Source organism: Nuphar pumila, chromosome 3 (assembly GCF_984573655.1).
Source record: "Nuphar pumila chromosome 3, dmNupPumi1.hap1.1, whole genome shotgun sequence".
Taxonomy (NCBI): Eukaryota; Viridiplantae; Streptophyta; class Magnoliopsida; order Nymphaeales; family Nymphaeaceae; genus Nuphar; species Nuphar pumila.
The window spans coordinates 122,376,506-122,390,716 of NC_143251.1; the positions used below are offsets into that span (position 1 = coordinate 122,376,506).

General features: G+C 36.6%; 2 protein-coding genes across 3 annotated transcripts in view; both read right to left on the minus strand.

Annotated features, from left to right (window-relative positions):
* Positions 1-1,625: 1,625 nt before the first annotated feature.
* LOC149843566 (importin subunit beta-1-like) lies at positions 1,626-7,385 on the minus strand. Of its 2 annotated transcripts, none has more exons than XM_090001866.1 (3): positions 7,327-7,385; positions 2,730-5,182; positions 1,626-2,531 (listed from the first exon to the last, which is right to left on the minus strand). In XM_090001866.1, the coding sequence occupies exons 2-3, from the start codon at positions 5,159-5,161 to the stop codon at positions 2,333-2,335; spliced, it is 2,631 nt and encodes an 876-aa protein (XP_089857992.1). In that variant the 5' UTR covers positions 5,162-5,182; positions 7,327-7,385; the 3' UTR covers positions 1,626-2,332. The 2 variants fall into 2 exon arrangements, with proteins under 2 accessions (XP_089857992.1, XP_089857991.1); XM_090001865.1 differs by lacking the exon at positions 7,327-7,385 and adding an exon at positions 6,840-7,219.
* A 5,430-nt stretch (positions 7,386-12,815) lies between these two features.
* Positions 12,816-14,211, minus strand: part of LOC149843567 (beta-galactosidase) — a 114,954-nt gene continuing 113,558 nt past the window's right edge. The window contains exons 13-14 of the mRNA XM_089999908.1: positions 13,759-13,831; positions 12,816-13,243 (exon numbers count right to left, since the gene is read on the minus strand). Coding sequence (XP_089856034.1) covers positions 13,075-13,243; positions 13,759-13,831 — 242 coding nt within the window. The 3' untranslated portion in view covers positions 12,816-13,074. The remainder of the gene's footprint in view (positions 13,244-13,758; positions 13,832-14,211) is intronic.

Here is a 14,211-nt window from a genome sequence, read left to right on the forward strand (position 1 = left end):
TCATGTCCTCCATTTCCGCCTCCATCCCGAATGGGTTTTGATTTTAACCTCCATTCCCGCCTCCATCTTCGTTTCATGTCCTCCACTCCGGGTCCAAACGGTGCCCCATTTATCCCAAGTCCACTGCCATCCCTAATGCCATTCAACACTGGTTTTCCTGTGTTTCAGATGGGCCCCAAATATTTTTTCAGAGCTATTCATAGTCCAGTTGGCTCCGTTTGGAAACTGGCAGTCCAAGGCAGTGTATACATTTGAAAAGGTGGCAGTTGCCAAATCCTGGATTTGGCATCTACCACCTCTACGAGGTGCCAGTTACCAAATCCATTCATTAGTACAGATACAAATGGAAGAGGACCTCACTTCTCACCTCAAAATCAAGTGCATAAACTCCTTTCCCAACATTCATCAGACCATCACTAAGGTAGTTTTAGAATGTAAACGGTTCCCGGATCCAAACAACTAGTGATTTTCACACCATAACACAACTTCATCGATGGACGATTTAAGTTATCGGGTTGTAAGCTGCTTGATTTTAAGGCAGTGAACAAGCTGAATTCTTGAAGCACAACACATTTTATCTTTCAAAGGCACCGGATCAAACCTTGCTGGTGTACAGGTGTGTCCGTAGCTTTTAGAGGTGGGCCATGTAAGGCAGGGTGGTCGTGGGACCCCACCCAGGGTTTTCCTAGCTTCTTCGGAGAGGCTTTCTCGTCATAAAAAAAAACACATCTTATCTTCGGAGCAAACCCTAATCTGCATATGAGTAGCGAACCCAGAATCCATTTAAAATGAAGACAGTGCACTTATTTCACAAAACATGATGCAGAACAGTTGATGGACTTATCCTTTGCTTTGGCACACCCATTGATGATCCTGATCAACTCAGAGTTTTGCCATCACTTTCTTTTTTTTTGAAGAGAATTTTGCCATCGTAATTCAAATCTGTTCAAGATATTAGGAATAACCGAATAAGTTCCCTTTGTATCCTATGAATCTGGAAAAGGTCGGGTTGGATTATGTCCCAATCTAGACTATATAAACACTGCTTGATTTTGGAGTGTGGATCAGGTCACGGGCACCCCTATCGGATTACCATTAGGAGCCACTTTGATGCCGTCCATCCACACGACTAACGGCATCCAGGCGACCATGGTTGGATTGCATCTCTTAGATGGATCCCGCAATTTTTTCCAGAGCTGCTGATGCTCTAGATGTACATCTAGAGCATTCAAATGAACGACTGAAATCAAAGGCAAAACCATGGTTGCTATGATGTCATTCATCACATGGTGGCTGCAAGTAATGCATATATGTACCGCTTTGATTTTCAGTTAAGCAAAACACCTTGTCTATTTTTTTCTATTTTCCTATTTTCATTTTAACCAAGCAATCAAATTATAACGCAGTTAGCAAAACTCTTGTTATCCAAAGATGGTTGAGCCAAAAGCAATGGTTGTATAGATTCTCTCCTCAACCGAAGCACAAATAGAAAAGCACAATTCCACTACCAATGCATCCCTCAATACACATGAATAATATTCAAGCCTCAATTCTTATACGCAAAATGTAAATAATTGCAGAGAAAAAGATTATGAGATCAATGCTGATATCAACTTTCTACAGAATAACAATAATTAAAGCATATCATAAGCAAGTGAAAATTTTACATAGTTTCTGCTAAAAGTAATACATGTAACAGATTGAATGGCACTGGAAAATAGGTGCAAAAGGAAACTCGGCATCAGTTGCCCTCATGGCGTTTACAATTTTCCACTGCCTAAGAAACAGATAGAAGTCAGCCTTGGCCAATGCCTAATACTAATAGTAGCACGAGTGATTTGTGGAATCCCAACAGGGAGTTTTTTCATTTGCAACAGCAAACAGGGTAAACATAAAGAACCTTGAACCAGGAACACTGAGGACAAGCTCAAAGGCTAAACTGAAATCTGGAAACTCTCCACCAACTCAAACATCAGCTTCATTTATCATCGAAATTCGAACATGACTGTCATGCCTCTCATAGGGATAAATATTCTTAAGAACTCACAGAAGGCAAAAGTTGGAAGAAAAATGAGAACTAATTGATGAGAAGAGACAACAGCACAACCGTGACAGGAAGAGAGCAAACCAAGTTGCTGAAGAGAGAAGATGCAAACAAGTTCCTCAAAGATCAGGACAAGACATTGAATTTAGAGATCATTTGCTTCATGATCAACTGAAGGAAGAACTTAAGATTCATTTCATGATCGGTTAAAGTATAGAGCATGCTGATTGGCAGGAACCCAATGATGACAAACAGGACATTGCATGTCTGATGCTTCAGAAACCCTGTTCACCCGGAAACAACTCGGCGAACAGTTATCTGAGCCCATTCAGCTGTTTCCTTAATCGTGCAATCATCAGAAGAAAGGCATTCATCAACAAAATCTCTGTAAAACACAGACTGCCGAAGTAGAGGAGCTGCACTCACACCGAATGTATCAGCCAAGTCCCCAAGAACTCCAATTGCAGCTTTTGTCACCATATCATCCCTGAAATGGATCAGATGGCACAAGGACAAAATTCTTACAAGGCAAAATTAAGAAGGTAAAAAGATCTTAAATTTTGGAATTTTAACATTAGCAATCGCATAAAATTATAATTCCTGCAACTATAGCACTTTTTTTATGATGAATCTCTTCCTGCAACTATAGCACTAGTACCAAGAGTAAAGAAGAACAAGTACGTACATTTCCCTTTCCTGGTAAATGCTCTCCAGGAAATCAAGAATGTGACCAGCATAAGGCATCAAAAGTTGAGTCTTGGGTGAATTTTTGAAGCCTTGAAAGATCCCAGAGTAAGCTTCCAATATTCCATTCCTCAGTTGATTAGCAAATTCAATTGCTTCGTCATCTTCAAATCTGGACTGCATAATGAGTTCTGCAGCACTACGAAGCATGGGCATTGCATAAACTAGATACCTATTGAAATTTTCACCTATTGCAAGTGCAATATCGCCAAAGCACGAGAATATGAGCGGCTTCACTGAATGGTGCAGCTGATCACAAGACAGATTTTGCAAGAGCAACATCATGATGCTATCACAGAATGGAAGGATTTTAACATCCAATGCCCTACATAAGTCGCCTGTCACACCAATAGTAACAGCACAGACTTCATGTTCATCAAAGTTTCGAAGACCCATCTCCAGAAATGGGCTGAGATCCTGCATATGATTTATGAAACCTGCACCTACCGTGTATGCCAATGCCCCAATGGCAAGCATTGCCTCTTCATGCACAGCAGAGCTTCTGCATGAAAGAACTCTGATAAAAAGACTCATCAACTGATCTGAACAATGAACCAAGCCACATTTAGCATTAACAAAGGATGTCAACTTCTGGATCACAACCTGTAAACACCCACATAGAAGGCCTTGCAGCTCATATTGTGCTTCACTCTCTTCAGAAGATAACTTTTGCAGATTGAGAGCAACATCTAGTTGAGACATCAGCACTGGAACTAGTTGAATGACCACTGATGCAGTTTCCTCAGTCGAACATCTAACAACCTCATTTAATGTCTCATATGCAGACACCCTAAGCCTTGATTCACCAGCATCATTCCTCTGAGCAGTGATTAAAAGAGCATGCATGACATCTGGAAAGAATGGTATCAATGGAGAGAATGGCGCCCCTTTCCTTTCATAACCATGGATAAGATGATATAGTGCACCACAACTTTTCTCTGCAACAATGGGTACATCTTTGAGGCTCTCAATCAACACTAAGAGTATGTGTGGAAAATTTGATTCAGTAACTACAGAAATCCTTATATGAGGACCATGCATGAACTCAAAAATCCTTCCCAAAGTCCACGCAGTAGTACCCTTGACATGACGGCTTTCATCTTTCATAGCTTGAAGCATAAAACTTAAAGCAACATCAATAAAGGGAGTCAATTTAACAGGTGATGGACCTTCCAAAATAGAACCAAAGGCATAAGTTGCAGCCTCTCTTCTTCTCCAGTCAGATTTTGTTATGTTCTCTTCAACAAAGGGAACCACAAAAGGAACAATGTCATCACCAACAGCTCGTGCAATCAAACCCATGCATGTTCCTCCAGCCATAGACATATTCCAAGCCCCTTCATCTTGATCCTGACCATCCTCTTGCTTTAATAGAGTCTCCAAGAGCATTGGAACCAGAACAGGGAGAGCCTGTTTAATTAAGTAAAAGCACGGAGTGTTTGGATCGCCATTAATGTAGCCGCCAGATTCCTCTAGTATATCAATCTCCTCATCGCAAATAGTACTCCAGAACTCAATAGATTGTAGTGCAACAGGCTCATCATCTTCCTTAATAGCCTTAGCTGTGATGATAAACAATTCTTTCATGTAAGGTGAAAGCCTAGCATAATAGGCTGATGCAATCGAAACCAAGCACTCAAATGCAGTCAGACGGATCTTTGTGTTCAATGATGTAGTTGCCTCACATACAACCCTCATGATATAGTCCCTCTCAGTATCATTGTTGAAATTGCTCCGAGCAAAGAAAATAGCATTATGTAAAGCCCGAGTAGCATAGAACCTCACATCATCGTTTCTTTCAGTAGCACTCATCCCTTGAACAACAGCAGTAAGAATAGAATTCACTTGATCTTGTGACAGAACATCTGCAGATATTTCCTCACACAAGTAACCCAGGGTTTCAAGGGTAGATTGCTTAACACGATCAGGCACTGCAACCTGTGGCTCACCCATGTTCAGCAAAAGCACCCTAACAAGATCCTGCCATTCGTTGAGAGGCAATTCAATGGCAGCAATCTTTGAAATGACTTGGGATGAGGTGGATCGAGCATCTGAGATATGGGAAGAAAGAGTGAGTAACAAAAACTCTTTGATCTGTTTCCTTACACCTTCATCTATAGACATCCATCTTTGTGCCAATTCTGCCTTCTTGGACTGCTCCCTGGCATCTAAAGCATTTTTCAGAACTAAACCTCCAAGCATTCGACTCTCAATTGGCTTTCTATCATTAGCCAGCTCCGCAGACAAAGATAAGAGAAATGTTGGAAGGTGATTTTCTTGAAACTTTCTAATGGTGTCTTCTGCATGATTTCTTACTCTACCATCTATGGATTGTGCATTTAGAAGAATTTCTGTGACTTCCACTGCCATCATATATAGAGGGAAGACGAAAATCTGCATAAAACATCAACCACAAATTATTTATCACAGTTTATAGTGGAAAACAGCAGAAATAAGCTGATCAGTTGATTCAGAACAAATATGTCAATCCTCTAGTCCAGTATTTGAAGACTCGTGAGCCCATTGAAATCATCTGAAAGCACCTCAAGCCCAAATCCAAGCTCACAGAATCTAGAGCTGCTTCAGAGTGTAAGGTGAATTATGTATGAAGATGGGCAGTAGAAGGTAGAGTGACCAAGCCACTACGTGGCTGAGTTGTATTAACCAACACACAGGCAGTTCCTCTAATCCTGACTATATGTCACAAGTCTAATGGCCCACAGCCAAGATCTAGTGTCAACGAGCATGGGTCTCTAGCAATTGATTCCCTAACTATTGAATTGCAAGACCTACTGCCCGAGGATGCAACACATGCATAAAATTTCCAACACAAGAAATATGGAATTGAAATAACAGGCGCACACCCACATACGCATTTGTTTATTTTTATTTATTTCTGCACGTAGGTCTTTATACATATTGAATGGCAACCAAACCACGTGGACAACAGAAGCAAACAACACAGCGTACATTACATTAGTTGACCTCAGTCAACTGAACTCTAGGTACCCCTCTTCCCAAGTTGAGCAGGTAATTGTAAATCTTGACCAGCATTGATGGATTATTACATTAAGATACTTAAATCACCAAAATAATGCCAAACTATTAGCAGAGAACACATCATATAAGCAGAAAACCGAGAAAAATAGATAGCAGAAAGATAATTGGTTCCACGAAGATATTCCATACTTCACCTAAAAGAATAGTAGCAATTGAACAAGAATATTAATGAACTGTTTACATGTCAATATAACTAGAAGAAAATCAGAATAAATGCACTAGAGTGCATAGCATATTCCTAATGGTTCCAAGACATAAGCATTACCTAAGGGACCAGACTGGCTTGTATGACTGGATGAAACCACCCACATACAAGTCCAGGCTTGAAAAGGCCGAGAAGACTAGAAAGATCATGTCAATTGAATAGTACTCTAGGAAATTTGAGAATGGACTAAGACCAACTTTCCGGACCTGCGTAGCTAATCAAGGCACAGAATGGGTCAAGTAATGCGACTCAAACTGAGATTCCTGAGGTGATCTTGGCTGTCAAGGCATAACTTTCCACTTGGTTAATAGTAATCGGTAGTTCCTCATAGTTAGAAGCTACGGAAATTAGCCAAAAAGACACTTAAACTATTCACCAAAATGCACATTACTTGACCAAGAATATTACCTTAGAAGCACACGTATCGAAAAGAATCAACTGAGATCTCTATAAATTTCCTGGTACCAAAACAACTAGTTGGAGAAAATAGAAAAATAAGTATCACAACCAATTGGGACACTACTTCAATTTATCAAGCATAATAACTACATCTCATACAAGAAGCACCAAGCTAGTCCAAGTGCAAGGTTTCAAACCAGAAGGCGTATCAGGAAACATCCCGAAGCCACTAGCTCAAGCAAGCATCCCCAAGCATTAGGAGTCCTTAGCGTCAAACCAATACAAACTCACTAATTTATAAGTTATAACTAACAGAAAAAAGGCACATCAAGATGCAACCATCAACTTGCATTGAAATAATAACAAACCCCAAAACAACCCACCAACCTTTAAAAAAAAAACCCTCATGCTGTTTACATCTCCATGAGCATATCAAAAAGCACAACACCACAAAGTGAACAAACAAGACAACATGTTCCGGCAAAGCGAAAAACATCCCAAGCCGCCCGAAGGCAACACACAAACCATAATTTTGCGACACTAAATGACTAACTAAGACGCTAAACCCGCAGCTCGAGATGCGAAACCAAATCGAATCGGCCTTGGCCGGTGACTGTTTTCCATTATCCTGGTTGGGTATCAGAAGAACCCCACATTCCGAGTCGATTCCAAAGACAAAAACAAAGACAAGAATCCATTGGATTCTTCTGGATGAAAGAGGCAGTAAAACCCTAGAAAAAAGGGGGTTTGGACAACAGGAAGACGCCGGTTTGAACAGTAGAAAGAAACTAATAACTCATTATCTTTAACAAATCAAACAACAGAATCAGAGAAAATGCGCAGTGGGAGGGAAAGAATATGAATTTGGCACTACCTCTTCTACCTCTCTTTCAAAAAAGGAGGAGACGAAGGAAGTTCGCCCAAAACACACTCTCGGTCAGAGATGGCGCACACAATATCTTGGCTTTGAATGCCGTTGCTAAAAGGAAATTACAGTTTTGGACCCCAGCGATTCAAAATTAAGGAGTTGCGGGCGCGTTGCTTTCAGGGGTAAACTAAGGAAACGGGGAATTAAAAAGTAAAACCACTGTTTTTGGCGTCCCCACCGATAGATATCTCGTCGATTCGGAAAAAATGCATGCACCCAACTCCCCAAACGGGACCCACCCGGTTCAATTCGGGTCGGTGTTAATGCGATGTGGACACGAGACAAATCAAACCAATGATCCTGTCAACGATTTGGCTATCCAAACCATCAGGGTGCACCCGAACCGGCTCAAATAACAAGCACTTTGGGTTCAGGTTGTGTTGGGTCGAGAAAATGGATTCTTAAACTCCACACGCATTATTGAAATTTACATAAAAAATATATAAAAGAAAAAGACACACTTGGGTCAGCTAAGTTGGATCAGATATCCAATGAAAGTTATAGCCTTAGTTCAGGTCATGGGTCAAAAGCAGGGTACGCCACAAAAAGATTAGGTTAATTTGGCAAAAAGTTTAGAAAGTTTCAGGATTGGTACCTGAAAGCTTTGGGTTATTCATTGCACTATTATCAAGGTGTGTTTGAACTTCTCTGATTGATGTGGGCCAATGCTAAGTCCAAGTGGTTCCTTTTTAAGATCTGAGATTCATTTTTGAACGTAGGATCATAGACATATGACCCTACCCTCACGGGTCCGGATACATACGTGAACCTTAAATCCTCGGTTCCACAAGTTTCAAATTTGAAAACCAGGGCATTCAATCACATCCACTGTACGCTCTTGTTTTGGAGAGAGAGAATCTTATCAAGGCCAAACTACATTGACGCGTGTAGAAATACATATATAACATACAGGGATAGCATTTGCTACTCTAGGGGATCCCCTAGTTGGAACTCACAAGAGACCAGATCTGACCTCAGGAATGTCTTTAGCATGGTCAAAATAGTAGGAATAGACCCTTGGATCATAGTTTTTTTTACGTAAACACATTTTTTGAAATAACATGTTTTCCAAAGTGCTTCATAAATTTTTAAATTCCCTATGTTCAAATTCATAAATGTTTGATTTCTTTAAGACCATTTTATACACTTCAAAAATATAAAAATTTCATTCCAAATATGTAATTTTTTTTAAATATATTTTTTTCTCCTAAATATGTGAATTTCCTCTTAAATATGTAATGTTTCTATCAAATATGTGATTTTACTCATAAATATGCCATTTTTCTTTCAAATATGTAAATTTTCTCCTAAGAATAAATAAAGAAATAACAAATGTGATTCAAACAATGTTTCACACAAAATGTAAGTTTAACTTGTTGAAAGTTATCAATTTTTCCTAGAAGTCAAACAAAAAATTTCTTGTAGGGTCTTTGTTTTTAAGTCGAAAAAATGGAACAAAAATTTGTTCAACAGATAATAACAATCGGACATTCTGTCTTTCGATAGTCATTTCCCTCAAACCATTCATCAAATCGGGGTGATCTTGATTGCTTTAAAAAATTAACTTTTCAATCTTTTTCTATTATTTTTACTGCTTTTTTAGATTTATAGAGCTGTTAGCCGAAAAAAATAGCTTAAAAGAGTTGGAACAAGTGCCTCGGCACCTATTTTTCTCCTATTTTAAGAACATTGCAGGGCTATATCTCAACAACCATTTGTTGTTTTCTAACATGTAAGGTACCATTGAAAAGATATTTGAGTCTACTTTCTTTGTTTTTATTTTAAGTTTTTTAAAAATCTTTTTTTTTAATTCAAAATGAGTGCCAAAATTTGATACAAATATTGGATTCAGGAAAATCCAACAAAACTCTAGTTTTTGGGTGAGATTTGGTTTTTGGGTTTCGAGATCTTGTGGTCCCATTATCCTTAGCTCCTATTCCGATCCTGGTTGTTTTGTTTGTTGTGTGTGTATCCAAGGAAATCCTTGGGTAAAAGTTTCTTCTGAATCCAATCTTTGATCCAATTAGGAAGTTGGTTTCTCTTAAAAACTGTTTTTATATTTTCCTGAAAATCCTTGCTAGAAAAATACAATATTTTTTGGCATTTATTTCTTGTATTATAGGTAGATACCTTAGTTAGAATTCAATGTTTTATTTATTTGCTTTAACTTAAGAGATATAACTAAAAACACTTATTGAAAAATATCATGACACAAAGACTTTTCTATAAAAAATTGTTAACTTCTATGAAGTTAGTCTTACATTTTGTATGAGACCTTATTTGCATTACATTTATTCCTTCTTTATTCAAAAAATGACTGTACTGTATGACTAATTTGATGTGTTTTCTTAAAAACCTTAAATTTTTTTATATTCTCCCCATGTCTAAAATCACAAATATCTAAATTTAAAAAGACAAATTTACCTTTTATACATGCAATTTTCTTTATATATATGCAAACTTCCTCTTAAATATGTGACTTTTTTTGCAAAATAATATCGGTTCTCAAATATCTCTCTCTCTGATTTGACATCAAAAACTTGTGTTTTTATAATCGTTGAAAAGCTGAGACACAATCCTATAATTTTCATGTTTTGAGTCAAAGCTGAAAACCTCTCTAGGGTTTTCGTTTTTGAGTTTCAAAACTAAAATAAAAACATGTTCTACAAACTGGAACAACCGAATAATGGGTAATCTCATATAACCTTTCGACCTAAAAAATGAAGGATTCTGAAAACAACAACAACAAAGAAACTAGACAAAAATACCTTTTTAACGATACATGATTTACTAAAAAATAATGAAAGAGCACTAAAATACATTCATGACAATGTTCTTAAAACTTGAGAAAGTTTGCATAAAATATATGCAAACTTGAGGAAGTTCGCATAAAATATGTGTAAACTTCCTCAAGTCTGCATAAAATCTATGAAGAGTTAATGAACTCTACATAAAATATATGTGAACCTCCTTAAGTCTGCATAAAATATATGTAGACTTAAGGAAGATCGCATAAAAATATATGCAGACTTGAGGAAGTCTGCATAAAATATGTGCAAACTTCATTCACATATATTTTATGTGAATTTTCTCAAGTCAACATAAAATCTTGAGAAAGTTTGCACATATTTTATGAGGATTTCACATATTTTGAGGACTTCTTCAAGTCTCTATATATTTTATGCAGACTTGAGGAAATCTGCACATATTTTATATGAACTTCCTCGAGTATGCATATATTTTATGAGGACTTCTTCAAGTTTTAGAAATATTGTCAGGGTTGTATTTCAACATCTCTTTGTTATTTTCAATAAATTAGGTATCGTTGAAAAGATATTTTTGTCTAGTTTCTTTGTTCTTTTTCCTATTTTTTTTTTAAATTCTTCATTTTCTAGGTCAAAACATCAACTGAAACTATCCATTATTTAGTTGTTCTAGTTTACAGGGCATGTTTTGTTTCGATTTTGAAACTCAGAAACGAAAACCCTAGAGGGTCTTCGGTTTTAACTCAAAACATGAAAGTTATAGGATTGTGTCTCAAATTTTCAATGACTATAAAAACATAAATTTTTGACGTCATATCAGAGAGATATAAATATGAGAACAAAGACTGTTCTGCAAAAAAAGTCACATATTTAAGAGAAAGTCCGCATGTGCAAAGAGTAAAAAGGTCTTTTTAAATCCATATATTTGCAATTTTGAACATAGAGAGAATATTGAAAATTGTAAGGTTTTTAAATAAACACGTCAAATTAGCCACACAGTACGATCATTTTTCGTTCTTTATTTATCTTTAGGAGAAAATTCACATATTTTAAAGAAAAATCACATACTTAAGAGGCAATACATGTATTTGAGAGAAGATTCATATATTTAGGTGAAAATTCACATGTTTGGGAAGAAAATCATATATTTAAAGATATCACATATTTAAGAGTAAATTTAGATATTTACGAAGAAATTCACATATTTATGAAAAAATGCATATATTTGAGAGAAAATTCGCATGCTTTCAAAGAGCGTAGAACATATCACACAAACCTCAAGAGGTTTGGTCATGTGATATTTAGGAAGAAATTCACATATTTGACAAAAAAATCACATATTTAAGAAAAAATTACATATTTAAGAATATCACATATTTGAGAAAAAAATCACATATTTAAGAAAAAAATCACATATTTAAAAAGAAATCACATAATTAGAAAAAAAATTACATATTTAAAAAAATCATATATTTGAGAGAAAATTCTCTTATTTTCAAAGAGCATAGAGACGTTGCACAAACCTAAGGATATTCGCCCTTGCGAAGGATGCAATGGTTCTAAAGAAGTCGGACATTTGCAAATGTGGATGAGGAGATTTCAAACATTATGGGTGATTTTGAGAAACACTTCATTTTGTCGTACAATACTACGGTTATTTTGTTTCAAAATTTGGTATATTATAGGCTGTTGATTTTTCAATCTTTGTAAAATCCGACATATACATCAGAAAAACATGATCCAAAAGTCAGTTTGTATTAAACTTAATATGTAGATCACATTGGAGGGTCTGATGAGCAAAAAAACTGAAAAAAAAACTAAAATATTAGTTTTTTTCACTAGGAAGTTCCTTACCCGAGGGTAGCAAATATTACCCCTAGCATACACGTACTTGCCTTATATTAGAGAGTACAGATTCTAAAGTAAGTATTTTTATCTTGCTATTAGAAATATTCCCATATTTGGTGCCACCGTTTGTAGGTACAAAGTCTCATCTTTTATTTTTTATTTTTGTTTTTGGTTGTTTTTCATGAAACTAACCTTATAGATGTGATCAACATATTTTTCTTAGTGAGAATAGGCACTTAGGACGTCTGATTATGACATATAGTCAGATTTAAATCAATGATCTACAATATGTGATACTTTCTCGGATCATAAAACCATGTTATTTCATTGAAAAACATGTTTCTCAAAGGAAGAGGAGGTTATGAAATGGTTTTAGTATATGAAAATCCTGCAGTGGGTGCGGAAAATGTGAGGTCCGCATGGGCCAATGCCTTTCCACCCCACTGCACTTATCTTGCAGGAGTGCTGGAAAACAACCATTTTCATACGAGAATGGTTCCCTTTTTTTTTGAAAGGCAAGCTGGGGTTAGGCGGACCCCTACCAGAACAACAGCTGCCCCATGTGGCAGAGGGATTTGATCCTGGGCCTTCAGCTTGACACAGGTGGGATACCACCTCGGTAGAATGGTTCCTTATGAAACAATGGAGACTATGTAATGTACGTTCGGGGATGAACAAGAAATACCAATATCATGTCCTAACTCTCCTCATCTAAGTCGAAAGCCGATTTGATCATGGGAAGATATCAGCCTGAGGTGTCTACAATAAAAACTGAAAAACAGCCGAATAAAATCGAATTTGGTGCACAACAAAGACAGGTAAACTGGAGTAGACACTTTAAACGGTGGAAGTAAAATCTTAGAGACAAAAAGTGGTTCTTGCAGAGATTTCAATCTAACATGCTGCAAGAACATAAGAATGATCCATCCAATTATTACAATTTACTTGGAATCATAGCCACCAATCGTTGATATTTTGAAAATATCGTGATATTATTAGTATTTCAAAGTCGGCTCACATTTTCATTTCCCCTAGGCATTGAATGACGGACATAGATTTTCATGGTGTGATTGATGAGAACTCACAAAACTTTCTCAATGGGCCTCAAATCTCTCGGTAACCTGTCAAAGTTTCCAGTGGTGACATCCGATTGCAGCATTGGCCGTTTCCCGATCGTCCGAAGAACACCTTCAGCAAGGTGCTCTTTGGTTGGTGTCAGCATCACATAATTTGGATCTGCCCTTTGATAGCTTCATTTAGAGCAAGAGAAATTAAATTAGACTCATGAAGTTGGTGAAAATACTAACGAAAGAAATGTATAAATACAATCATGATTGTTCAGAAATAAGTTTAAATAAATGAGAACTTACAGCAAGAGAATTGATTTTTTATTAAAAAATAATACATAATTAACGAATTGTGATTTCTATAATAACAACACCATAACCCAGAAAGCAAGATAAAGAGGTAAGAGAATCATGACCACCAATTTAAACAAGTGTAAGCACAGAGCATTACATAAGGATGACTAACCATAACAACGGCCGTTACAACAGGCAAGTTGCAAGGTAACATTAGATAGAAATTGCCACTACTATAAGACATTTATTTACCAAGTATTCTGAATTTCAAAGTTTGACAAACTATTACTTTAATTCTAATAACTAATTTTCCGTGATACAAACTGCAATATTGAATATGTTGGAAGGCAAAACATAAGGAGAAATAAAAGACCGCATGATTCAAACTAATCATTTAAACAAACCTGGCTTCCCTAAGGTCCTCAATTCTTATCCCAAATCCAAAGGATGTTTTCCCAACAACACGGTCTTTAATAGCTGCACCAATATAAATGACCAAAAAAGTGAATACAGATGATCACGCAAAGATGAAGATTAACCAAAACAGGGTCATAAATAAAAGCTTTTTTATGGTCAATATTGATAAATGTTACTCTTTTTATGTTAGCATCTATTCAAGAATCAAAGGTGCATTAGGGTTTCATAAAGAGAGACATCAAAGAGAGAAGTAAAGAGTAACTTCGTTTTTAAGCAAAATGACAAAGAATACATCTTAAAGGGGACGTCCCTCATGGTTACACTACAAGACAAAATTGATTGACTATTTAACTACCTGTCAAAGTACAAAAAATGACCCTCATAAATAATACTATGTAAAAGTATGAGGGTAGCACAAAAGCTACAAATACATATGATAC

Coding starts and splice junctions, on each gene's coding strand:
- LOC149843566 (XM_090001865.1), bottom strand. CDS start 6,860: ATGAGGGTTTTTTTTTTAAAG. Junction 5,183..6,839: donor TGAGGGTTTTTTTTTTAAAG/GTTGGTGGGTTG, acceptor TGTTTTATGCAG/ATTTTCGTCTTCCCTCTATA. Junction 2,532..2,729: donor ATTTACCAGGAAAGGGAAAT/GTACGTACTTGT, acceptor GATCCATTTCAG/GGATGATATGGTGACAAAAG.